Source organism: Oryzias melastigma, linkage group LG13, assembly GCF_002922805.2.
Source record: "Oryzias melastigma strain HK-1 linkage group LG13, ASM292280v2, whole genome shotgun sequence".
Lineage (NCBI taxonomy): Eukaryota > Metazoa > Chordata > Actinopteri > Beloniformes > Adrianichthyidae > Oryzias > Oryzias melastigma.
Genome location: NC_050524.1, coordinates 2,229,426 through 2,256,632, shown reverse-complemented (window position 1 = coordinate 2,256,632; position 27,207 = coordinate 2,229,426). Strand labels below are relative to the sequence as shown.

At 38.6% G+C, this 27,207-nt stretch overlaps 2 protein-coding genes and 1 long non-coding RNA gene across 6 annotated transcripts; 2 read left to right on the top strand and 1 right to left on the bottom strand.

The window, feature by feature from the left end:
• The first annotated feature begins 342 nt into the window (after positions 1–342).
• Positions 343–13,297, top strand: LOC112149611. 2 transcript variants are annotated; one of them, XM_036214906.1, is made up of 9 exons: positions 343–806; positions 3,958–4,028; positions 4,843–4,937; positions 5,506–5,722; positions 7,438–7,553; positions 7,974–8,095; positions 8,835–8,930; positions 11,304–11,627; positions 11,699–12,719. In XM_036214906.1, exons 1-9 carry the CDS (start codon positions 733–735, stop codon positions 11,841–11,843), a joined length of 1,260 nt encoding a protein of 419 aa, XP_036070799.1. In that variant the 5' UTR covers positions 343–732; the 3' UTR covers positions 11,844–12,719. The 2 variants fall into 2 exon arrangements, with proteins under 2 accessions (XP_036070799.1, XP_024133187.1); XM_024277419.2 differs by having other exon boundaries at positions 353–806; positions 7,974–8,085; positions 8,835–9,036; positions 11,699–13,297.
• On the bottom strand, positions 13,292–15,402 carry LOC112149612. 2 transcript variants are annotated; one of them, XR_004948916.1, is made up of 4 exons: positions 15,229–15,402; positions 15,073–15,139; positions 13,931–13,975; positions 13,292–13,829 (listed from the first exon to the last, which is right to left on the bottom strand). It is a non-coding gene; the product is annotated as an uncharacterized LOC112149612 (long non-coding RNA). The 2 variants fall into 2 exon arrangements; XR_002919811.2 differs by having other exon boundaries at positions 13,292–13,975.
• Positions 15,403–15,426: 24 nt separating this feature from the next.
• On the top strand, positions 15,427–25,811 carry LOC112149609. 2 transcript variants are annotated; one of them, XM_024277416.1, is made up of 11 exons: positions 15,427–15,565; positions 15,646–15,832; positions 17,934–18,126; positions 19,038–19,138; positions 19,244–19,338; positions 20,989–21,205; positions 22,449–22,561; positions 23,782–23,893; positions 23,977–24,178; positions 24,246–24,575; positions 25,587–25,811. In XM_024277416.1, exons 2-11 carry the CDS (start codon positions 15,820–15,822, stop codon positions 25,720–25,722), a joined length of 1,512 nt encoding a protein of 503 aa, XP_024133184.1. In that variant the 5' UTR covers positions 15,427–15,565; positions 15,646–15,819; the 3' UTR covers positions 25,723–25,811. The 2 variants fall into 2 exon arrangements, with proteins under 2 accessions (XP_024133184.1, XP_024133182.1); XM_024277414.1 differs by having other exon boundaries at positions 15,434–15,565; positions 15,641–15,832.
• Positions 25,812–27,207: the final 1,396 nt, after the last annotated feature.

Sequence of the window (27,207 nt, the reverse complement as noted above, 5' to 3'; positions counted from 1 at the left end):
ATTATGGATTATGGACTGCTACTCTACAAGCTCAATCTGACATTCAATATGTTATGTTTCTGATCATTTTATTCTGATTTTCTTCTTCTGTTCATGTTATTTATTAACCTTCAAAGCTCCACGGTGATGATCTTTTTTACAAAGATGACGTGGCCTAGAGTTCTGCATCACATGTCAAGAAAATCAATAACAGAAAAAAAGACAAATATCAAATAGGATGAAAAGGTAAACTGCACATGTAATATCCAGAGTGGGACGACCCAAATCCGAACACAGGAATAAATAAAAATCATTACTTAGGAGATCTCTGGGAGCATTGACAGTTGTTTTCACCACCAGTTGAACAGAAACCATAAAACAGTTAATAAATGTCCATCTCCAAACAAAAGATCATCCGTATTTTTCTTACTCTGAAAAAGAAGATGAAGGACTCGCTGAAGAAGGAGCTCACTGGGGGGACTGTAGCTCAAATTAAGACTTTTAAAAAGCTCTTAATGATTTTTAAAATCATATTATATATAGAAAGGACATAAGGAATAGTCAGTGTTCCATCTGGAAATATGGTTACGTCCAGGTGTAAAACTCCACCCACATCCCACAAAGCAGCAGATTGTGGTGACAGCTCCAACAGGGAGCATTACTGCTAAAACAAAAATAGGAAAAACAGCAAAATCCATCTTTATGTGCGTTTCTTTTTTGGGGGTAAATGCGTGTATCAATAGAAATTAGATAATGCTGCTAAAGTTCAAGAGGCTGAGACGATGGACTGTCATAGCAGGTCCTTGTTTTATGCTCCTGCTCTGGAGGTAAGCGAAACTTTTTAACAGATTTGGTTTGACTTTTATTATTTTAATGATTTTCCTTCAGAAATAACTAGGAAAAAATGTTTTGTTCTGAAACTTTGCTCCTTCTACCATAGTCTTGTTTCCCAAAAGCAGTTAGAAAAGCTAAGGTAAAACTTTCCTTTTATGATTTTTATGAAGATCACGGGGCCAAAATGCAAAACTCACTTTTGGCTGAACAGGATAAACATTTAATCGACACAATAAAACTACTTTTTTTCTTTTTTTGGGCTGACGGCCCAATTGCAGCTGAAAATGGACATTTTTTCAAGAAGATGGACCCAAGTGACTGCTCTTTTCGAGTGATCTGGACCGTACCCGTCTGCCTATATTCATATTTGCCGGTGTCCACATGTCAGATTTTGTTAACAGAGTATTGTTTTTGTATGTACATGTTGACATACATAAATATTGTTACTTCTCTCCTTTTCCTGTATTAGGAAATTAGCCCAATCTCAACGCAAGGTGTTTGTTTATTTTTGGTTTTGCTTTCCTTTCTTTTTTTTTTTTTTCTATGTGTATTTGTCAGATATGTTTATCGCCTGTGATTCTGCATTTTAAGGCAATAAAGTTCCAAAAAAATAAAACTACTTTTTCAAAACTTTAAAACTGTAACTTTTGAACATAATTATGAACTAGATATATAGCATTACCTGTGATGATGCTAGTGTGAATGCTGTAAAATGCTGAAGCTGATATCAAGATAAAATATTAGCTAAATGCCAAATTAGCCCCCAAAAAACTTAGATTAGCAAAAACAACTAGCATGTAGCTGAAATATTAACTAAACTCCAAAATAGCCAAAAAAATATAAGTGGCAAAATAGTCAAAAGAGAATAGCAGAATGCCATTTTTAAAACTTTAAAACTCCAACTTTTTTAGCATAATTATGATTATAAAAATATTCAAGAATAAATATACTTCCAACTTAACTCGACATAAATCAGCTTAAACCTTAAATAACTTTCAATAAAAAATATTTTTTCAAAATTATACAAGTTAGAAATGAGTGCAGCATAACATGGGGTCATGAATAACAGTAAAATAAGATGATCTGGAGGGCCGGACAGAATTACCAAATGGCCTTGACTTCAACACGTGATCCAAAAAGGTTTGAGGAAAGGAAAACATGATTATTGATTAAATTCCCTTTATCAGTTTAACATCCGTGTTTAAGCCTGACATACATCTTAAATATTGACCTAACTTACTTTAGTTTTAGTAGCCATGTTGCAGATGTGCTTTACACATTTGTGATGGTTTTTCCTGAGGGTTCTAATAAACTGGACTATATTGGTTTTGACCTTAACTTTTATAATAATGCTTCTTCAAAGGTCAAAACTAACCACTGCCGTGGAAACATTTTATGGAAAACCTTTGGACTATATTAGTTTTGACCTTAACTTTTATAATAATGCATGTTCAAAGGTCAAAACTAACCACTGCCGTGGAAACATTTTATGGAAAACCTCAGCTGGAAGGAAGTGACAAAATGATGATCATGCTAATAAATTAGAGCAGTAGTCCAATCTAGTTTTGTCATTTGGTTAAATGAAGTCCTTGTCATTAATAAGTGATGTTCAAATGGATCTTTGTTTTCCTCGTCTGAATCTGGATCTAAACTGTACGGCTGGATAGCTGTGATCTTGCTCAACATTCTCGTTGTACGGTCAATGTTAGTTGGGGTGTGAGGAGCTGTAAGCTAGTGGGAGAGTACGTAAACAGAGCTCTCAGAGATGGAGAGGGGAATTCCATGCTAACATTCTCGCCCACAACTCAACAGTGAACTAATGCTGCTCTGCAGAAACTGTCCTAAAAAAATCAAAACAAAACAAAAACAAACAAAACAAAACAGATTTTTTAATTTAGGCTAAAATTGCATAATAATAAATTGTTTTTCTCTGCATTTAAGGCCATTTTTAGTGACCAAAGAAGAGACTGAACGGCATTTAAAGCAGACTGTATAAACTCAAAAGCTTGTGTAATTGACAAAGAGCAACAATAAATGACCATGGAATGATCTCTGGTTCTCCCCTGAGATTAATAATCTTATTATAGATCAGAATCCAGCCTGGTGTAGGGCAAGACGAATAAGTTTGGATACATTTTGACACAAGTTGTTGATATAGTTTGAGAACAAGATGGTTCCTAAAAGGAAGGGAAGTGGAGGTGATATTTGTAATGACTGGAACCTATTTGACAAATAATCAACAAATCAAGCCACAGTTTGATCAGAGATGCCAACATTGACCAGTATTTTTACCCTGAGACTGTGATCCACAGTGTCTAATGCTTTGGAGAGGCTGATAAAGAGTGGAACACGGTCTTTCTTTTACAGTTAAGTCCCTGCATAAAGTCATCTAAAACTTTCACGGTGGCCGAAACAGTACTGTGCTGTTTTCTTAAATGCAACTCAAATGCAAACTCCTTCAGCTGTTCACTGAGCAGCTTTACCAAAATGTTTGCCAGGAGACATAGCTTGAAGACTGACCTGTAGTTATCTACCTCTGAAGGGTCAGCTCCTTTAAAAAAGAGGAAGTGCAAAAGCAGACTTCAAAACTTTTTACGACAAGTTCAGATTGAAAATAAATGACAGACTCAGCAACGTTGTCTGCTGCCAACTTCAAAAATAAGAGTCCACTTTACCCGGTCCTGCTGCCTTTTTATCCTTCTGTATAAAAAAGTGGATTTGTTTAGGAGCTGACACAAACTGAGCCAATCAACCTCAGAATGACTTTTTCTTGCCCTTCACCAGGCTGGATCCTGTTTTGATTACATTCAGAAAAAAAACACTTTTGAACAATATAAATTAAAAGATGACCCACTTCACATGATGATGGATCATTTTGCTTAAATTGTGGTTTTTCTTAGTTTGGATGCGTCACTTAAACCTCCAAAGTTTAGTTTAAAATAGGAACTAAGAAGAATTTGAGGCCATTCTTCAATGAAGTGAAGTTAGACAGTGGTAACAATCCTAAGAATAATTGCAATTTCTTTTTTAAAAAACTGCTGATTTTTGTTCTGTTTTTTCCAAATATGTAAAATGTTCCTTATTTTCTTTTTTGGGTTTCTTGTAACTTCTCAAATATTTGCTGTGGTTCTACATGATTTGCAGGACGCTCTACTTCTGGCCTCCCAACTATCAAACATTTTCTGCACCAAAGAATTGTTTGAATAAACATCTTGGTAAGCAAACCGTTGCTTCAGAACTTCACTTGTTCCTTTACTCCAACTTCCATCTGGTCTTAAGCCTTTAGATCTACTTTATATTAATGAATTATAGTATAAGTTTGAATCAGTGAATTATCCTGACAAGGACTACAAAGCTTAGGGCTTCCGTTATTCTCTTGTTGCTTTGCCCCGCCTTCATAATTCCTGGCCAATGACTGAAGAGATTGTCAGTCACATGCTTCTGTTTAAAAGCTTTGGTTTGAAACAGAATAGTCTGATTGAAAGGCAGTCTGAATAGGGTCCAAACCAAAGGTTCAGGACTCGGTCCGGACCAAAAGACTTCTTCAGTCTAAATACACCATAACAGATTGTGTTCAGCTCTGCAAGAAGGCCTGTTGTGTTTGCATGATTACGCCTTGAGATAAAACTGAATTCCACGAACCAAACAACCAACAATGATGTCAAAGATTTCATGCATTGAACAAATAGCGTAATTGTCCTCCCACAATGAGGAGACAGTTTGGGTGGTTCCTAAAGACCACAGACCCATTCTGATACTGTTCTATTACAAAAGTATTGACAGGTTGGTTGTAATCTGTGCTTCACATATAAATCCAAACGTAGTGAAGTTATTCAGACACCTGGACAATGAAAAACTCCTTAAGTATCAGAATAACTGAGTACAGGAAGATTCCACTCTGGTCTAGCACTTTACTTCTCTGGTAAAATCTCACCTCTATCTCTTTACGAATCAAAAGAACAGCTGGACTTTTGCTGGATGATGCATAAATGATTATGTCATAATTAAGTCAATCATGTGTATGTATAGTTCCTCAGACACAATCAGCAACCCTTGTAGCCGTCAATGGGACCAAAACACTGCTGGTATCGGCTTATCTGGAGCACCGCGGATTAGTAAAAGAGGTTAGTGATGGAAAAACAACCAATTTGACAAATTCGGACACACTGGGAGTATGCACACTCATTCACACTAACAGAAAAACATCAATGATGTCATGAAGTTTCCAAGAAAACGAATGTCTTGCCTAAGGATAGTGGATTTATGACTGCAGCAGCTGGGAATTCAACCTAAACTCCTTCCTTAGCCAGAGCTGTCCTGGTTTGTATAAATGCCTTGCGGTCTTTGGCCTCTCCCTTGTTACCCCGCTATGAAACCCTTTAAGAAAGCCCTTGATCTCAGTGAGGTCAGTCTAGCTCCTGAGTGGCCTGAAAAGCTCCAAGGTCCTATTGTTTATGTGTCATTGTAAGAGAGACTCATTTTATTTAACTCTCCCTGTAAATAAAGGAAAAAACTGAAAATTCCTAAATTGAAAAAACAAAAACATGCTTAAAATAATTGGGTTTGACACTTACAAGCAGCTGAGATTCAAATAAAATAAAAGTTGAGTGCAGCTCCTGGTCAGTTGGTACTAAAGATATAAACCTGCTGGAAAAACAGAACTGAAGTGTAATCAACAGTTCTCTGTTGCAGGTTCGTATTATCACGATCAAGCCACGGAAGGAGAAAGCCTCCTATCTCTGCCACCTACGTTGTCAGGAGAAGCTGAACGTCACCCGAGCCAAATGCAAAATCCACCCCGATCACTTCCACTTCCACTACGGGACAGCTGACATCACGTGTCCCCTCCCCTCTGGCTGTCCAACGCCGTCACACGTTGCTGTGACGTCTGTCGATGACAGGTCTGAAGGTATGGATTGTAAACTTAATGCTCTTTGCAGAAATCAAGTCACTTTTCTTATACATTTGTTTGTAATCTGGTAATGTTCTCTGATTGGTGCCATCACAGCAGGAACTCACTGCACCCATTCGGCCAATCATAGGCAAACAGTTGACAAAGATAAACCCGACGTGTTCAGTTTGTTACTAAACATTCTGAAATGACTCTGCGACAGGCAATTCTGAATTCTTTGGTCGCAATTCTCCTGAATTCTTCCCCAACCTCAACAGCTACTATCCCCCCACGTTTAGCCCTCCTTAAGGTGCATTCAAACCAAATGCTATTTGTGCGGCGGAGGCGGCCATTTTCAATGTTAAGTCAATGGAACAGACTAACAAATGAAGTCCTCGATGCGATTTGAGCGACGGGCGCGGCGTGAAGGTCTGGCAGCAGCTCGATTTCACCAACGAGGCGTGAATTGGGCAGTGCAGCCAAAATGTAAATATCTGAAGTCTGACAGGTTGCTGTGTCGCATCAGCCAATCAGGACCTCAGCTTTGGTCACATGACATTTCAGTGACTGAATCAGCAGTTAGAATACTAATTCAAAGAGAGCGTTTTTGTCCTGAACTTCCTTCTTTTCCATTTACCCGTCGGAGCCGCAGGTCTGCAGAGCTCATCCGGCTACTCTGGGGTGAAGGCGGGATGTACTCTGGACACTCTCTCACTCGCTCAATATACCGGCGGAGAGAGAGCCGCTGCGGGGTGCAGAGGCTGCCAGCTCGGGCCTCATCGAGACATTAATGAAAAAGAAAAAAGGTCTTCTAATTTTATTTTTCCCCCCTCGGCTTAATACTAGACAGTCAGCCTTCTAGCTCAGCCACAGAGACACAGAAACACCATGGAAGCGGCTGTCATACAGACACAGCCCCCTGTACTGGGAAAATCTTTGAATAATAATCATATAAACTCAAAACATGGAGACATGATTACTGATGTTTTTGTTGAACTCTTCACAAAAAATAAAACTGATTTAATTCTCAACATCATCTGTGTCTTCATACATTCTATGTGAGATATTCACAGACATCCTAAATGCATTAACTGGTAGCCCCTCCCACATGCGGCCGCAACGTCAAACTCAGTGACACGTTCGACAGGCGAAGAGCAGCAAATTCGTTACGTGAATCCCGTTAGGTGTGAATGTACCTTAACAGAGAGTTATGGAAAAATAGTGTCTTCAAATTCGGACGACACTCCCACTCGATGAGGTCATCAATAGTCGCCAGTTTGCTACGTTAGCACGTAGCTGCTACCGCTAGGAAACAATATATAACTTTAAAAAGTCATGCTAAAACTAAAAGTCACCTGAAGCACAGACGTTTACACTTAAACGTCAATATAGTACCTCCCCTCCCTTTTTTTAGGGGTTATCCCTTAAAACAAACCATTTTGGACAACCCGACCCCTTCAAACTCATTGGTCACTGTAGCTCTATAAAAAAGCTGTAGTTAAGAGCAAAAACATTTTAAAACAAGATTCAGAAAAACAAAGTGACCCGTGGATCGGTGTTGGTCCATAATAAAAACCCCTAAAATATATTAAAGACACTTTTATACGTGTAGTTCCTTGTCCTAACATTACATTATCAGGATCAGAACAATATCCCTGCGTTCATTAGTGATTATTTGAAGTGTTTTTTGAGCGAATCGTTTCAGCTTCTCGTGTTTTTCTGTTTGATCTCAGAGAGGTTTGATCAGGACTTTCTGGAGGTGAAGAACCAAAAGACAGAGTTGGAATCGTTTCCATATAACTTCACGGTCTGCTTCTCCACTATGTTTGATTACACCAATGTACTGCAGGTAACGTCATGTTTGGAAAACACATATGCAGGGGGGCAACTAATCAGACTTTGATGAAGCAAATTCAGCAATATATTTTAATGTCTTAGTAATATGCATTTTTTAATGTATCTGTAATCTAATCACAAAATTGATTGCATTCATTTTGTATTTAATCCTTGATGTTCTGCTTCTTTCAGTATTTTTGTTTTCTTTTAACAACGATTTCTATTATAGGTCAGAATTGACAGTATTGTTAACTTTTATTCGAGGTTAAACTGAAGTCACGGAGCATTAAAACTGGGTCTTTGTTTGAATCTTTGGTTTAAATCGCTTCTTAATGTGTTGACCAGTGGCTGTTTAGACTGTGTTCTGATATGAAACCATTCATCAATGGTTTGATGACGAGGCCGCTGATCCTTGACGCCTGTTCTGTTCCAGTTGGTGCAGAGTTTGGAAATGCTTCAGTTACTGGGAGTCAACAGGGTTGTGATCTATAAAACCAACTGCAGCCTTGAAACACAGAACGTTCTGGACTTCTACACACACAAAGGTGGAGTACGGTGAGATTTGTTTTCTATAGGTTTATCCTCCTGATCAGAATAATGTCACTGTGACCGTGTTACGTTCATCTTAAACAAAAGTGTTTTTCATTTTTCTAAATGTGCATCCGATCCATTAAAGAAGAAACTCTAAAAACCCAAAATGACGACAGAAGAATAACAGGAACTTAACACTGAAAGACCCCAAAGTAATTTTCTTCTTGGTTTTCAATATTAATTTTATTTTTTTATTCCGGGTTGCAGTGATCAAAAGCAGCCAAAAAAAATTAATACAAATATTGAACCTGTGACATGAAATGTGAATCAGGAGAAGATTTTACTAAAAGTGAAAGTCCCATTAAAAACCACAGCAGGGAGAACAACTAAACATCATTTGGTTTTCTTTAATGTTGCGTTGAGCGAGTAAAAAACATAATTAATGTTCTTACATAATTTTTTTCCACAATGTGCTAAACCGTTTAGCTGAGTAAAAGTAGCCTTTGAATGGAGCCGGGATGGTCCTCCAGGTGTTGTGATCTACCAGAAATCCAGACGGAAACCAAATAAAACATTTCTGCTTCTTTTACTAGAGCAGAAACAAAAAGTTTGATCTCTAATGTGCTTAATCGAGAACTTTTCAGAAAACACTTTAGATTTTGTTGTGACTTTTCTTTAAAACAAAATCATAGGAAGTGTTTGCTCTGTTACAGACAGAAACAGCTGGACTTTTTGAAGTTTGATCAGAAATCTTCTGCTGCAGGTTTGGTGGAGGTGATTCCCTGGTCTCTGTCCAAGTATCTGAACGTGTCAAGAGGCTGGTTACCCAAACAAGGCCCTGGGGAACTCCACTACTTTGGTCAGATTCCGGCTCTGAATGACTGTCTTTACCGGTACATGTACAGGACCAAATATTTGGCCTTGCACGACGTGGATGAGCTCATCCTGCCACAGTCAGTCAACAGGTAGACGTTTTCTCCAGATTGATAAAGGATGTCTTTGTTTTATATCAAAGACTGAAGTATGACGTCATTTTTGTGCCACCATATTGACAAACAATAAAAGAAAGATTTATTTTTAAATGATTAAAAATGAATGTTTCATCGGCCATAGAGACAAAATCAAAGGTGAAAGAACCTGTTTGGCATTGGAGCCTCAGAAGTAGACTATATTAGATAAATATAGAGATTTGATGGATAGAATCTAGACCAGGGGTCAGCTATTAGTTATTTCAGTTTTGCCATTTCTGCTTAGATTTTTAATATGCCAAGCCACACAACAAACAGATGTCAGAAATTCTTTAAATTTGTGTTTTTATTGTTACATTAGTTAAATAAAAGTCTCCACAATTCTTATATTTTGGTAAATTACTCAAAAGTGGTTAAAGTTTTAAACAAATGCAGTTTAAAACAATCTAAAATTATGTGTTTTGTGGCTCACATCTTAGAAAAACGAGAATAAAAAGCTCTGTTTATTCTTAATGCTTTGAATTTTTTTTTTGTAATAATTGGATTCTACTTTACAGTTTTTGAAATATTGAGCAAAATGTGGCCAAAGTCTTCAAATTTCAAAAGTTTAAGCAGATTAGTAACAAGCAATTAAATATATTCACGGGCTATGTTTTAGTATTTTATAATATTTAAAAAAAAATTGAGTTCACCTAATATTTTAGCAACATGCTAACGTTTTTAGCTAATTTGTTATCTACTGGAAGGTTTTAAAGGCTAATTTTGAGTTTAGCTTCTATTTCAGCAACATGCTAATGTTTGTGGCTAATTTGTTTTCTACTGAGGTTTTTAATGCAAATTTAGAGTCTAGCTTCTATTTTAGTGACCTGCTAACATTTTTAGCTAATTTGTCATCCACTGGGAGGTTTTAATGGCTAATTTTGAGTTTAGCTTCTTTTTTAGCAACATGCTAACCTTTTTGGCTAATTTCTTATCTACTGTTTTTTTTAAAGGCTAGATTTTAGCTTATATTTCAGCAACATGCTAATGTTTTTAGCTAATTTGTTAACTACTGAAGTTTTTTATGCTAATTTAGAGTTTAGCTTCCATTTTCGCATCATGCTAACATTTTTAGCTAATTTGTTAACTTCTGAAGTTTTTATGCTAATTTAGATTTTAGCTTCTATTCTAGCAACGTTTTTAACGTTTTTGGCTAATTTGTTGTTATCTACTGTTTTTTTAAAGGCTAATTTAGATTTTAGCAACAGGCTAAAGTTTTTGACTAATTTATTTTATTGAGGAATTTTAGGCTATGTAGCTAGTATTTAAGCAAGAAGCTGGCTTTTAATTTTTTGTAGCTAATTTTGCATCTAAGTTTTGGGGGCTAATTTGGAGTTTAGCTCATATTAAAGCAACGCACTTAACATTTTTACAAAATTGACATGTTTTAGGGAATTTAAAGCAATTTTACTACAACATTTTCCAAAATTTAGGTCAACTTCAGTAGTTTTTCTATAGTTCTTTAATTAGTTTTACAGTCTTAGCAAATTTAACATTTTCCAAACAGTTTTTGCATTTTTAGCGAATCCCTTCAGCAATTAAAGTAAATTGCGTCGCTATTTTCAGCAAAAAGCTTCAGCATCTTCAGCGACAGCTTTCAACAAAAACACTAGTATACTAGCATTATCGCAGGAAATGCAACGTTTTTAGTTCAGTATTGTAATATTTTAAATCTACATTCTTAAAATGATTTTTAATGATCACAAAAATATAAATATTGTGTATTTTTCTAAACGATAACGTGGGATTTTCTGGCTCTCGCTGGATTTTGATCTGTAAGAAACTGAACCAAATGACTCTTTTGTGGTAAAGGTCGCAGAGCCCTGATCTAGACCAATCAGCAGGCTGTTCGGTGGCACAGATGTCACAATAAACTGAAACTTATAAATACAAAATCAAAGACGGGGAGAAAGTGAGATGTGTTGACCACCATCTTTACTACAAAAAAACAAACAAAAAAATTGTGTTGCGAATGCAACAATATTTTTCAAAAGCAATTTTATATTGTTTTACTTGCATATCAGGAAGTTTTATTTTATTCTTTTTCTGCAATTTCAAAAATGTTGATGTCAAAACTGGGACTTTTGTTTGCAATATGGTATTACGTCATACATAACAGAAACATTTTCATCAGGTTTGAACATTTTCTGACTCGCACATTCTTTGGAAATGTTTATCTCACGAGTTTATAAAGTCTCTGGTTAACTTCCTGAGTTGTTCCACAGCTGGCTAGAGTTGTTGCCGCTGCTGGAGAAGAAGTATGGCGCCAACAAGCGTTACCGTTTTCGGAGTCACGTCTTTCCAAACAACGTGCTGCTGCCTCCTCCCATCTTCCCGAACATCCCGCTGCAGGACGGCTGGGGGAACGTGTCGGGGGTGGACATCCTTTCCCACTTGTACAGGGAGCCTCTTCCCAGTACAGCATGGATCGACTTTAAGATCATCGTGGACCCCCGAGCGGTGTTCTGGCTGAGCGTTCACGGAGCCCTGAAGTCGCTGAACTCCTTCGTGTGGGTGAGAACAGACGTGGCCCGGATGTACCACACAAGGTGAAGCCACGCCTCCGTTTGAAAACACCCACTGAATGGTGAATATAAAGAAGTACTTTTCATCTTTTCAGGGCCAAAACCCAACCCGAGTTGACGCTAAAGGAGCTCATCTACGATGACAGACTGCTGAACTACAGCGACCGGCTCGTACCTGCTGTCAACGCTGTGCTGAGAGACAGTGGAGTCCTACCTGAGCACAGGTGTTCTGTCACATGACCTGCTCACAGGTTTCGCCGGCGCTCACATTAAGCAAAACAATCAGAGCGCAAGTTCAAATCCCAGTTTCACAAGAGGCGCTCCAGCTTATCAAATATCCATCCATCTTCCTCCGCTTCATCTGGACCGGGTCGCGGGGGCAGCAGTCTAAGCAAAGATCCCCAGACTTCCCTCTACCCGGTCACTTCCTCCAGCTCCTCTGGGGGACCCCGAGGCGTTCCCAGGCCAGCCGAGAAACCTAGTCTCTCCAGAGTGTCCTGGGTCTTCCCTGGAGAGGTGTTCCAGGCATGTCCCACTGGGCGGGGGCCCCGGGGAAGCTTATCAAATACATTTGATGTTTTCCTCTAATTATATTATTTTATTCATATGAGCCGTTTCATAAAAGTAAACCTTAGTTTGGTTATATGCTTATTTTTCAAACATGAGAAAAGTAAAGGCTTCTGCCCCAAACTAATATAACGACATGTTTATTGCAGAAACAAATGATCAGAATAATAAATAAAGTCGGGTATAGATCACAGGTCTGTCACCTTTAACACTTAAAGAGCCTAATTTCCCAGCCTGGGTTGAATAAAGTATTTCTATTCCATTTGGGTCGATTTCTCACAGACCACAACCCGGTAGGAGCCACACACCCTTTAGAAAAGAAGACTTTGTATTTATGTTGTCATTTTTAGGAGAAATATATTATTTTGTTGGCATTCATAAAACAAACTTTAAGAGAAATTAGATCCCCCCCCCAAATATGAAGCCGTTTATAACTTTTACCAGAGGTTCATTAGACTTCCTTTCAAAATAAAAGACTTCCTGTGTTACATGGGATCATCTTGATGGAGCAAATCTAGTGGTAGTTTGTGTAATGTCAGCAATGAAAAATAAAAAAAAAAAGCTTTTTTTAAACATTTGTTGTGCTTCTTAGTCAGAAATTCATAAATCTAACTTTTTAATATTAAAGCAGAGATATTCAACTGTATTCTTTGAACCACGAGGCACAGTTAAAATACTGGAATTTGTCAAAATGTTTAGTTATTAATTATCGAATTACTATGTCTACTGTGCTTTGGAGGCTCGCAGAGGGATAAATTATTTTACTTTACAGGGACAATAGAGGGGTATTAGTGCTAGATGTGGCTCTGGAGCTGCAGGTTGCAGACCAATGTTATAGGGAAAACATAAATGTACTATTAATCGAGTCTTGGCTTCTGAAATTTGAAGACTTAACAGAACAAAAAACAAATTTAGAATTGTTCAAAGCTTAAAATAGAGACTTGCAAGAGAGTTTTCTGAAGATGTTTTGTTTTTAGTTCTGAAGATTTAAACCATGGAGGAGATTTGATTCCAGGTATTCTCGCACCACTTTGAAACAAACGTGTTTTTCTTTTATTGGTGTGAAACTTTGTACGGTATCTTTGTGTAGATCAGTAAAAATAAATAAATAAATAAGTAAAATACAACCTACAAATTTTCCATCTTATTTCTAATCAGATTCTGAAGAAAGCTTTATTTTGGAAAACTCCTGGATTCTCTTAAACTTTATCAGACTCAGTTTTGATGCATGTTGAGTCGCTCAATTGTGTTGAAAATCCATCCAGTACTTTCTTAAAGCGGCTGGACCAACTGCTAAATTAAAGCCTCCAGACTAACAAAGTTAACAAAAACTAAATGAATAAATGCATGTAAAAGACAAAAAAGCAGGAGTCTTTACTCCAATTTATTGTTATTGTTGTGTCCACTGATGATAATAATAATAATAAATATTCAGTAAACGGCTGTCTAATGTTACAGGGATCGTTCATTCACAAAATACAGAGGATGAAGATGAACTTTACCATCAAAAGTTAAGGGAAACTGGAAGCCAATAAATAAATCAGACGATCTTTTCATCCTTGAACTGTGAAAATATTGTCTGATATCAAACCGTGGCCTGAAAAAGGTCGAGTCTACTCCGACTCATCTCTATGCAGGGCTCTGCACAGTTCTTGATGCCTGAAGACAGAACGAAGACGTTTCCAGACAAAAACTGTCCTCCGGTACGGTACAGACAAGTCTGTGAGAGTCCGTCTGAAGTCAAAGGATCCAGAACCAACCTTCATCAGAGTCCACTTGAGTTATGAGGCAAAAAAAGCATCTGTCTGCAAACAGGTATAACAAAACTATCAGCCTTCGTCACAAACACTTCAGACTATATAAATATATTTATTTCCTGGTTTCCGCCTCTAAAGTCATCGTAAGTTGTTGTAAACTCAGTTGTGTTAAAAGTTGTGTTTAAACGGAAATAAGGTTGACATTAAAAAAACTCTCTGCAAACAAATATTTAATTTCATTTTCGACAGACACATTTCTGTTCTACTTTATATTTAGAAAAATATTTTTTTCCAGCTACAAAAATAGATTTTAAAGAACTTTAAATTATTATTCCTTACTGCTGCATTAAAAAAAAGTGCATTATGAGCTGCATTTACTCACTATTTCCACAAGATGGCGGTATTTCACCAAACCTGGATAGTCAAGAAGGATTTTTGTTCATTTTAACCACAAACTAAAACAATTAAATCATTTAAAAAAAATCTAGCGCTGCATAAATTCCATTTAGGGACAAGAAAAAGCTTCACTTTGCCTAATTTTTGTTTTATTTTTAAGTCTCAACATTCTCCGCATTATGACGTTTTCCAAAAACAAATGAAAATCATGATAGAAGTCTTTAAGTCTTCTGAAAATGGTTTGGACGTTGCTTTTTCCACATTTATTTTCAGTTTTTTTCCTGGGTCGTCATGTGACACAACCTCTCATTAAATGTAACTGCTGTGCATTACCTTCTATATCCACATGGATCAAAGACCGCTAACACAACCGTCACAAAATTAACACTCAACTAATCTGTTTATGTTTTGGAAGGTTTGGTTTTATTTTTAAAATTCATTGCAAATTATAAGGTTCAAGTGGGTTTGAGTTTGTGGATGTTTTTTGTAGTTTTCTTGGCCAACTATGAAATCCTCCACAGATTTTTCCCACAATGCACCCCCCCAATAAAACCAAAGCTTGAGATTTCTTCCGACAGGTGAGACTGATTTACATCTCAGGATGAAGTACATCAAAAATGAGCAACATTCAATTTATTTGGTCGGAAGTGAACAAACATTTTTTGGATTTGTGTTTTTGTACCTGTTGAATCAGGTAACATTTGTGTATTTTTGTGATAAGTCACCTAGTGGTCACTCTGAGAACTGACCTGGCTCCAGTTGCTTTAAACTTCGTAACATGGTGGCGGAGTGGAAACAAAGATTTTACAGGTTTTCCTAAAACATGAAAGTCAAAGTTTTAATGTTTTTGTTGGTACTGAACACAGACTCATAAACTGCTGTTGAATGTTGTGTTTCGGACTCACCGGCTTTATGGATGCAACCGCACCAGAAAGCCATGGAAACGCTGGAAAAGTGCTTCCACAAAAAATAAATAAAACAATTCTGTAAATGTTAAATCAAAAACAAACCTCCTCTCTAGAATCAAACCGAATACAGTTACGGATTCCTCCTCCTTAAAGCAAAACTCTGTTTTTATGTTGAAGTGATGAGAGAGCAAAGATCTTTAGTATAACCCAAACCCGTCTGATGACTGAGTCTGCAGTGAAGACACCTGAAGTCACAGCAGGCTTTATTCCCTCCATCAAACCTGTAACCAATTAGCCGCTCAAACGAAGCGCTAGTCGCTGCAGCAGGAAGCAGGTGAGCTCCACTCTGACCCCAAAGCCAAACTTCTGGCTGTGAATCCTCTTGATTCAAATGTTTCTCATAATATAGATAAGATTCTAAAACCGTGTCAGCAAACTGAGATGAGGAGACGGCCTCTCTGCCTCGCCACTCAGTCCATCTAATCAGAGTCAGAGCGAGCCGGCGGCGGCCTTGTGAGGACAGAGACTGCTGCGGGCGTCTGGACCTCCAGAACCGGGTTTATTCTCCGCTTCCTGACAGTCCAGCTGATGCTCTTCCCAGGTGAGCAAATTCACTTAGAATGACATCAGTTTTGAGTTAATGAGCTGCAGACGTTTGGGTTTGAATCTGTGACGGGTTTGAATCTTTCTGTTATTCGGAGAGTCTGATGGTTCTGAATCTGAAACATGGATTTCAAAGCTGGAATGACTCTAAATGAGTGACAGCAGGTGCATTTGTTATGAAGGTCTCCAATAAAACTGAACAAAATGTGTAACTTTCTGCTGAAAAGTTGAAATTCTAGTAGAGGACTAAATTTAAAGCTGCCTTTCTGCTCACACAACAAGCTAGCCATGGATCTTAGGTCACGTGCGTCAGTCATGGCCTGGGGGCCGGATCCGGCCCTCCAGGTAATTCTATCCGGCCCTCCAGATCATTTTATTGATATTAATGACCCGATGTTATCTTGTGCTCATTTCTAACTTGTATAATTTTGACAAAATATATTTTTATAGAGGCTACACGGTGGCGCAGTGGTTAGCGCTCTTGCCTCACAGCGAGAAGGCCCCGGTTCAAATCCCGGCTGGGACCTTTCTGTGTGGAGTTTGCATGTTCTCCCCGTGCATGCGTGGGTTTTCACCGGGGACTCCGGCTTCCTCCCACCATCCAAAAACATGCTTCATGGGTTCATTGGTGACTCTAAATTGTCCCTAGGTGTGAATGTGAGAGTGGATGTGTGTGTGATTGAGGCCCTGAGACAGACTGGCGACCTGTCCAGGGTGTACCCCGCCTTTGCCCATCAGCAGCCGGGTTAGGCTCCGGCACCCCGCGACCCCGAAAGGGACGAAGAGGTCAAGAAGATGGATGGATGGATATTTTTATTAAGAGTAAAATATTAAAAGTTATTTAAGGTTTAAGTTAATTTATTCTGGAATAATATTCCTGCCTTTTTATCATTCATAATTATGTTAAAAAGTTATGATTTTAAAGTTTTTTTAAATTACCATTCTGCTAGATTTTCTTGGACTTTTTTGGTATTTACTAATTTTTTTTAGGCTTTTTCAGAGTTTAGCTTATTTCAGCTACATGCTAACTGTTTTAGCTAATTTAGGCTTTTTTTCATTCTTTAGGCTATTTTGGAGTTTAGCTAAAATTTTAGCTACATGCTAGCTATTTAGGCTAATTTGGGGCTTTTTTCGGCTATATCAGAGTTTAGCTGATTTTTCAACTACATCCTAGGTGTTTTGGGGAATTTTTTTATTTGTTTTTTCAAGCTATTTTGAAGTCTAGCTAATTTTTATTTTCAGTGTGTTCGATAAATATTTATCCTGTTCGGCCCGTGGCCTAAGGTGTGTTTTGGATTTTGAGTTTGACACCCCTGACCCCTGGCTTAGGGTCAAGCTCCAGAGTCTGAAGGAGAAACCGCAAAAACTGAAGGAAACAAAAAGATCGTCTTTCAAGAAAAATTATTTTAGAGTTATTTTGTTGCAAAGTAATCTTGTTTTGAGAAGACATAATGGAGGCGAGAATTCTTTTTCTTTAAATACGACTTTTCGCTAAAACCATTTTACTTACCCCATTGGCTGATCGTTTATTCAAAGAAATTCTGTCAATCTGGTAAAAATGATTGACCAGTTTTTGGAGTGTTACATATATTTTATTTATTTTTAATTTAACCAGGAAAAAAAAATCTAACTTTCAAGGGAGTCCTGGTCAAGGGGCAAAAATGACATTCATGCAAGACACGTCATAGAATTCAAATACATAAATATGACCAAATAAAAGAAAGTAACTGTTTAAAAACAGTTTGTGATTTCGTTTCTTCAGTTTAATAACGTCAAACTGAGGTAAAGTTGTGAGCTTTGAAAGCCTTTTTTTTTTTTTTTTTTTGCAGAAAGTCCCAGTCTGTATGTGTCCTATATGGAAATATGAAACCGGTCCTGACACTTTTTAACCATAAAACCGATAATTCCAGTAGATTCTGGAGGAGAAAAGCGAGCCGCTTTGCTCCTCCAGAATCTAAAGATCGTGTTAAAAGCTGAAAAGTTACAGTATGTTAAAAAATTTTGTGGTTGGGCGGCAAAGTTTTGAGGTCAAAACGATGATTTTTCCAAGCACCAGAGTAAAAAGATGAAGAGAAGGTCTGCTTTTCTTCGTCTTCTAGGCTGCAGGAAGTGCTGGAGTTTTTTTTGCAGAGCGGCCGTCACTCCTCCGAGAAACCCAAACGCTGCAGCGGAAACAGACGAAATGAGCCAGACTTCAGATCAACGTTCTGGAATAAAGACTCTGAAGAAGTTGATGATTTTCAGCCTTTGCATTGGCGTCTTCTCTGTGGTCTTCATCTTCTGGACCTGCAGGTTTGTGGCAATTCTCTGGACAACAAACTTTTCACAATTCTGGGAAATAAAAACGTGGTTTTCACTGTAATATTGAGGATGTGTTCAAAGCTGACTTTGGGACGCCTCAGCATCCTCCTGGAGGAGCTGCAGACGCCAAACAGAAATCTGAAGGCAGAGATGAAGAGCTCCAAACTCACTATGTGTACTATACTGTTTATTTTGGAGCGAGCTGGACTGATTGGTGAGGAAAGACTCACCTGCTGATCTCACCTGGTTTTTGTTTGTAAAAGGACGTCCAATAGGAAGTTGAAGTGCTGCTGCAGCATGAAAACAGCTTCTACAGAGAAATACAGACCTAGAACTGATGAACAAAATCTAAAGTTTGAATGTGTGAACTGACTCCACAAGGATGGCAAAGTGCAGGACTTCCATTATTCTTTCTCTCGCTTTGCTCCGCCCTCATAATTCCTGACCAATGACTGAAAAGATTCTTTAGTCACATGGTTTTATTTACAAGCTGTGCTTTGAAACAGAAATATCCGTTTGACAGCAGTCTGAATCCAGATCAAACTCTAGGATCAGGACTTGATCCGGACCAAACTGTAGCTCCCGGTTAAGTCGAATCTCAGAAGAAAACTTTTGTCCGGTTGGAAATTCTGACGTTTTTACTCTTGACCTGGAAACTTCAGCTCCAGGAGACGTTCCTGTAGTGATTTCCGGCCTGATCTTCAGAATTCCTTGGAAGAAAAAAACATACAAGTAAATTGTTGTCATTTAAAGGGAGTAAATGGGAGTAAACTCAAATGTTTTTCCTTTTTTTTAATAACTAAAAAGTAAAAAATTGCTGAAGATTCTTCAGACGGAAGCTCTGACATCCATTTTCTGCACTCCCCGACTCCATTCAAACCTCCTTCACGTTGGTTCTGCAGGCCCGAGAAGACCCTCGGTTCTTCACCCAGGTATCTGACCCCTCCTGAGCCTCAGATCTCGGAGTCCTCTGGAGCGAGGATGCTGACATCGGCGTATAAAAGTAAGCAGACACTCAACCTCCACTAAAATCAAGAAATCTGCTCTGTGACCAAAATTCACGATCTTAGAACGCAGCAAATTTGATGACTTGAGTTCTCTCCCGCAGTTCTGCAGGGAGAGGAGGCGTCTCTGGTGCCGGTCAACATGACCCAGACGCTGATGATCTCCGCCTACATGGAGCACAGAACTGAAAAAAAGGAGGTCAGTTTAAAAGGTGCAGAAGGCGGACGGAAGGTTCAAAGATTTCTCTCACAGAAAGGATGTGAGCAAAAGTTCAGGGAGAACGTTTGAGTTCTAAACTTGATGAAAAAGATCACAAACAGACTGATAAAGGAAGAAGAAGGAGACAAACGGGAGTCCGAGGTTGAATCAAATTGAGATAAGAGCAGCAGAAGTGAAGCTCATTCAGAGAGACGCACCGGTCCAAACCGTTGCTGCTTCATTCATGCTCTGCTCTCTTGGTCTTCACTCAAAGTCAGGCGACAGAAACACTGGCTAACATTCACCTATGAGGCCATTCTCGGTAAACTACCTCAATATCTGTGCCGTCTCTTTCTCCTGTTAACAACATATAACTCTCGCTCCTCACTCAGATTGCTTCTTTATGTCCCCAGATTCCTCAGTGAATTAGGAAAAACAGCCTTTTCCATTGCTGCTCCGCTTTCCTGGAATAATATTCAAAACTCTCTGCATCTAGGTGACCTTATTCCATTGAACTGTTTTAAAGCAAAACTTTCTGAGCTTTTAAAAGAAACATGCACATGTCACCCTTGACCTATCTGTACCACTCTTAATGAACCTATTAGTCATTGTCCTACTGTTCATTTTATTGTAATTGTATTTTTATATTTAACTGTTTTAACTGTATTTTATTTTGTATTGATGCCTTTTGGCCCAGGTCTCCCTTGAAAAAGAGATGTAGTCTCAATGGGATTTCCTGGTAAAATAAAATAAATAAATAAATGAGGCCGAGAGTCGAGCACAAAAATGAACCTTTAATGGTTTCACTTTCATCATCTTTGGATCCATTTTTGAATCCCAGAGTTTTTTTATTTTATTATATTGATATAGTTTTAAGGCAAATGAAAAAAACAAAAAAAAAAACAGGTTGTTTTCTTGGACATAGTTTCTGCAGAGCAGAAGAAAGTCAATAGAAATTCACCTGTGAGTTGTGGGCGGGACTGTTGGTGCAGAGAAACCCCGCCCCCCTTTTCCCCTCTTTCATGTATTTTCTTTGTCACAAATACAATCTTTTTAAAATTGCATTTTTTTGTTTGTAACTGATTCACATTTTAAATAAAGAAACACAACTAATAATTGTTTGTTTAGCACAAATAAAATGCATAACAAGGATTCATAAAAAGAACAGTGTAAGTACAGTGCACGAGAGGCAAAAAAACAAAAAAACCCTGGAGGCTTGTTGAAGTCTTCCACCCAAAACAATCAAATATATAAATACATGTTTATTCCATCTATTTTTAAAGAAAAAAGTGGCAATAAATATATTTGTAGTTCCCAAGTAACATTATTCGTTTAAAAACAGCAATAAACTCCAATTAATAGCAGAAAACATAAAATCTATAAAATAGCACTATTGGGATAAAAGTGAGAAACATTTTTTTAGATAAAACAGTTTGACCCATGACAAAAGTACATTTTAGTCCACAAAATACTTAAATAATTATAAGACTCGCTGCAAAACAGAATTAGGTTCTTTTTAAACATTTTTCCCTCACCACTCCGATGATGATATGGCATCAACGTTTTTAGGCAAATATTCCCAGTAAACATCATGTGATGCAGTTCCTCGCCATTTGGATACTAAAGCCTCATGGTGACGATGTCCTGCAGGTCCTCATCATCGCCATCGTGCAGCGCAGCGAGAAGGTGGATTATCGCTGCCATCTGCTGTGTCAGAAGGAGGTGCACGTCTCCAAAGGTTCCTGCTTCATCCACAGCGATCACTTCGGCTTCCCGTACGGAACGGCGGGAATCGTGTGTCCCATTCCTCAAGGCTGCGAGACTCCGTCACAGATCACTTTGACCTCTGCTGCAGAGAGGAACCACGGTAAACTATAATTTTGTTTTGGTGCTGGTCTGTTTCAGAATACAGATATGAACAGATATGAACACACTTTAAAGTTTCTTTGATTTAAGTTTGAGAAATCCCCCAAAAAGATGCTGACAGAGCAGCAACCCAACAGGTGGGTGACTAATGCGATGAAGACGAAGCCTCTTCTGTCCTGCTTTCTTTGGATATTTGTCACCTTGAACAGATTCAAATTATCATTACACCATGACTTTGACACATATACAGTTTTTAAATCAAGTTTTATCTGTGAAAATGTTTATTTTAGACACATTTTTAGAATTGATCTTTTTTTGTAGTGGTCTTTGAAACAAAAAATTATTAATAAGGAAAAAAAAGTTAAATTCTGAGTAATATCACTCAAACGTTTAAAGCTCCCATCTTGGGAGCAGCAGGAAACACAGATTTTCCTAAACTTCATCATTAGATGTTGGTTTTAATACTTGTCATATTTTTGAGTAAAGTTAGACATCTTGAAGGATTTTTCAAACCACATCTGAATACAGTCCCAATAATCACAATCACAATGAAGTCTCGACTTTTCCTGGAGAACTACAGAATCTTCTGCACCGATGCGTTCAGAGGACGAGCAGCTGCCAGTTTGGACCCGTGTTCTGCTGCAGGATCCAACAGCTTCTGAGCTGGAGATTCACAAGTGATTTGGTTTCAGGATAATCATCCTCTCAGAATTCTTTGGAGTCCCAAATGACAAAAGTCCTGGTGAAACTTTGGGATTGACTTAAAAAGACCAAGCAGGTTCAGAAAAACGGCTTTAGTGGTTCATCTTTGAGGGTTATTGGGTTTGATGATCTGGTCACCCTGAAGACGCCTGATGTCTGAATCCGAGGAGGGACTGTCCTGTTAGTACTCTGATGGGAATTACTTTGGGAATACCTGGTGTTGCACCGTTTGAGTCTTTGTGGACTTTGGCTGGTCTCTTCATGGATTTATGTTTTATCTCCGGCTTCCTCCCAACGTGCTCCATAGATTGATTAGTTAGTCTTAAGTGTCCCTAGGCGTGAGTGTGAGCCCTCCAACAGACGGGCGACCCGTCCAGATGGTTCCCTACCAACACCCAACAGGCTCTGGCAACCTTCTGACCTCAGAAGGGATTTAGAGGGTTATGAAAATGGATGAATCAGTTCAGTGGGACAAACAAATGCAAGTAGTTGCTCACCTCATTTCTGCGAATTATAGAAAATAACTCCGTGTGTCTCCCCAGGAATACTCAACGGGAAGTATTTGGAAGTGAGGAACCAGTATGAGAATACCACCTTCCAATACAACTTCACCGTCTGTTTCTCCACCATGTTCAATTATACAAACACTCTCCAGGTGAGATCTCCACACCTCTCAAAAGTATCCGTACCGTCATCCCCTCTCAGGGAGATCCCCACTCTCCCCATCCAGGGGTTTTCATTTCAGAAATTAGACGCTGAAAGTTTGCAGTAAATGTTTCTTAAATCTTTTCTAGAGTTCTAACTTCAGTTTATTTTTGGGTTTCACTGAAGCGTTCTGGGACCTCTTCACATCAGTATCATCCATCCTGAAGTGGGATTATTTCAGTCTTTATATCGGGGGTCACCAACCTGGTGCCCCCACCAGGTGTCCGCAGCACAACTCACCTGTGAGCTGTGTCTAAAATTACATTTATTACGGGATAAACATTTACTGAACACTCTAAAACAAACATTTTAAAACTTTTAAACCGTAACTTTATAACATAATTATGAATTTGGCCGCTGAAGATGCTGAAATTGATAGCTAAAAACGCTGAAATTGATAGCCAGCTAAAATATTAGCTAAATGCCTAAAAACAACAACAGATAGTGAAAAAACAAGTTTAGCCAGAACAGCTAGCATGTACCTGAAAAAATAGCTAAACTTCAAAATTGCCTTGAAGAAATGGAAAAAAGTCTAAATTAGCTAAACTGCTACCATGCAAATATTATCCTAGCTACAAAACAGCCTAAAAACAAACAAAATAGCCTAAATTAGCAAAAACAGTTACGTGTAGCTGAAATATTAGCTTAATTCCAAACATGCCTAAAAAAATCTTAGACCAAAAAAACTAGCAGAATGCCAATTATTAAAACTTTAAAACCACAAAGTTTAAACATAATTACAAATAATACAAAGGCAGGAATATTATTCCAGAATAAATCAACTTAAACCTTAAATAACTTTCAGACTTTTACTCTCCATAAAAATATATTTTTTGTCAAAGTGATGCAAGTTAGAAATAAACACAAGATAACGTTGCACCAGGAATAACAATAAAATGATCTGCAGGGCCGGACAGAACTGCCCAGAGGGCCGGATCCGGCCCCCGGGCCTCGACTTTGACACATGTGCACTAGAATTATGTTAATTGGATAGCCGGTCAATAAGTATTAAAGGGTTAACCTTATTTTTCCTTCATTTATGACTTTTTTTATTCCTCAAAGCGTGACGTGGCGTGGGTGCAGACATCTCCTCTGTGCACCGTTCCTGTTTGTGACGAACTTCCTGACCATGTGGCCTGCTTACAGTGATGCATGTGTGTGGTGTTGCAGTTGGTGCAGAGTCTGGAGCTGCTTAAGTTACTGGGAGTCAACAGAGTGGCGGTGTATAAGACCAACTGCAGCGCTGAGACGCAGCTCGTGCTGGACTACTACACACGAAACGGTGGAGTATCCTGAGGTCAATTTATTTAAAGGTTTGGTTCAATTTAGTCACAAAGCCAACAACTTCTTGTTTGGCTTTTCCAGGTTTGGTGGAGGTGATTCCCTGGTCTCTGTCCACATATCTGAACGTGTCTAGTGGCTGGTTGCCAATACACGGCCCTGGGGAACTCCATTACCACGGTCAGATTCCTGCTCTCAACGACTGTCTCTACAGATACATGTACACAACCAAATACCTGGCCATGCACGACACGGATGAGCTCATCCTGCCACAGTCCGTCGACAGGTGATGCTGCTTTACCCGCCTCCATGGTGAATGTTTGGTACTGACGGCGCTCCTCATCTGCCACCAGCTGGTCGGAGATGCTGCCGCTGCTGGAGCAGAAGTTTGGTGCCGACAAGTGCTACATGTTTGAGAACAACGTGTTTCCCAGCAACCTGGTGCTCCCGTTCCCGGGCCGCGAGAGTGTTTCTCCGGGACAGGAATGCTGGGAAAAGATATCGGGGACAAACATCCTGGTTCATCTCTATCAGGAGCCCATCATACCTGATGCACGCTATGAAAACTTTAAGATCATCGTCAACCCCCGGTCTGTGTTCAGCACCAGTGTGCACGGGGTGCTGAAGTCCAGGAAAGGCTGCGCTTGGGTTTTCAGGAATATCGCACGGATTTACCACGTCAGGTACATGACACGGCTGTGTTTAGGAATCGACTCCAACAAGTGTTTTTTTTATGCTTTTCTAATGTTTAAGACTAATTTATTTTACTGAGTAATTTTTGGTAAATTTGAGGCTTAGCTAGTATTTTACCAGCATGCTAGCTTTTTGGCTAACTTGGCATCTACTGGGTTTTTAATGCTAGTTTTGAGTTTAGCTAATATTTTAGCAACAGGCTAATGTTTTTGACTAATTCAGTTTACTGATGAATTTGAAGGTTATTATTGAGATTAGCTATACTTAGACAACGTGCTAGCTTTTTTGATTTGGCATCCTTAAAGGTTTATTTTCAGTTTAGCTCACATTTAGGCAACACACTAAATATTTTTGCAGAATTGGCATGTATTAGGGATTTTTAAGCAATTTAAAAAAAAATTTCAGAAATTTAGGTCAACTTCTGCAGTCTTTCATAGTTCTTTATCAAAATTTCCAGTCTTTATTTAGTAAATGTAACATTTTTTAAATAGCTTTTGCATTTTCAGCAAATCCCTTCAGCTATTAAAGTGAACTGCGTTGCTATTTTCAGCAAAAAGCTTCAGCATCTTCAGCAAAGAGCCTTTACACAAGCATTCCTGCAGCTAATGCAGAATGCTTGCGCAAAGCAAGCATTCTTTTTTTTTTTTTTTTGTCATTATCCTGAATTAAAATACACCTTGCCAGTACCGGGTTGGATCCCCTTTTGCCTTCAGAACCGCCTTCATCCTTGGTACTGATTCAAGACGGAAACATTCCTCAGAGTTTGGTCCATATTGACGTGGTAGCATCACACAGCTGCTGCAGATTTGTCTGTAATTCCTAATGAAGTGGTCGGTAAATGTATGTCACTTAACAGACCAGTGATTTAATTGGAGTTTATTGATGAAACAATAAATGGTTCAATCAAGGCAACAACTTGAACATCGAAGTTCTACTGTCTAATCAGGAGAAAAATCTGACGGTTTTGGTCAGATTCACGGACGGTGTTTCTGTCTTTTCAGAGCCCTGCGCCGAAGGCTGACCCCGAGCCAGCTGGTCTACGACGACCGACTGCTGAACTACAGCTCCCGCCTGACTCCTGCTGTGAACACGGCGCTGACGGGGAGCGGAGTCCTGCCGGACGATGGGTCCTGTTGACTTTAGCATGTTGTTCAGAAAACCCAGAAGACGTGAACTTCAACACTGATCCACAGAATGGTGCTAATAAAGGTTGAGATGTGAATGAACTGGAACAACTGTCAATGTTTGATCCCGTCACAAATGTAATCTTATATACGGTAGAGGTGGAGGATTCCTTCAACTTTTTAGTTTTTCTTAGACTAAAACTTCCAGACAGAGTGCAGCAAATATGTTTTTTTTCTATTCTACAGTAGAGACGACAAACAAAAACACAGTCAGAGATGAAAAATACACGGACTCGCACTAAAGTTCACCCACACTCAGCAGCTGTAAAGGCTGAACCGTCTCACATCTCTGCAGCAGACGTGAAGCTTCTGGAGTAAAATGTTCTGCAGCTTCAGATGAGAAAGGAGGAGCTCTCAGCTGTAGTTTGTCTTTTCAATTATATACATAAAAATACAAAACTAAAAAGGAAAAAAAAGATGGAAATGTTCAGCTTTTCTTCCACTAGATGTCAGTGTTGTTGTATTCTTGGCACATTTGGTTCTCTGCGAGACACACAGGACTGCAGTTCTCTCCTCCATCCTTGGATTGTTTTGCCCCGATCCATCCCATAATGCTTCAGTGTTTCTACCTGCAGATCCAGGTCAGAGTCTGAGACTCTCATTCGTCACTTATTCAGGCATGAAGCAGAACTTCCTGTTTGAGCCCAGTTTCAAAAGAAACTGGGGTTGGGTCAGTTCATCAAGTAACCACTAGGTGGCTTGTTAGAAAACCAAGTCAGGGATTTATTTTACTGTAAGACATCAGTACCAAACTTTATAATGAACTTAAAAAAAAGGTCTAGAAAGTTAACTGGTAGACACAACTGCAGAACTTTAAAGTATAAAGTGCATTCCAAATTATTTTGCAAAGTGTCAAAAAAATAAAATTCATTCTTTTTTTAATCAAACTCATGGATCAGTTCAATAAAAGAGAAAACTACCAAAGAAGGACGTTCCTCATTATTAAGCAGACCAACATTTACAAGTAATATGGTAAAGAAAAAGAATCTCTGAACCCATCAAGGACTCTGATCTGGTAGTGATGTACGTAGAGTCCTTCTCAAAATGCGGAAATAAGAATTGTAGAGAACAAATGAATAAATGCAGTTTTTGTCTGGCTGGAATGCTGTGACACCAAGTCTTATGTATCAGAATGGAGCTGTGGGAGAAACGCCTGGAGAAAGGATCATTTTGTACCAACATATCTGGTAGTAACAGTCCAGTGTGAACACCAAAAGCCATAAAACGTGTTCAAGAACTTGAATTCAACGCGTTCTTGTAGCTAATGAGGTTTTTTTTTCTCCTTAAGGCTCTAATTATCAACTGCATGTCAAAATGAGTTTCTGTGTTTTTAGGGCTGGTTGGTGATCAACTTAAAATGGAAATCAGGTACTAGCAGAAATATAAACTATTAGAATAAAAATGACTTTAATGAAGATGATTAAAATGGAGCTGAGAG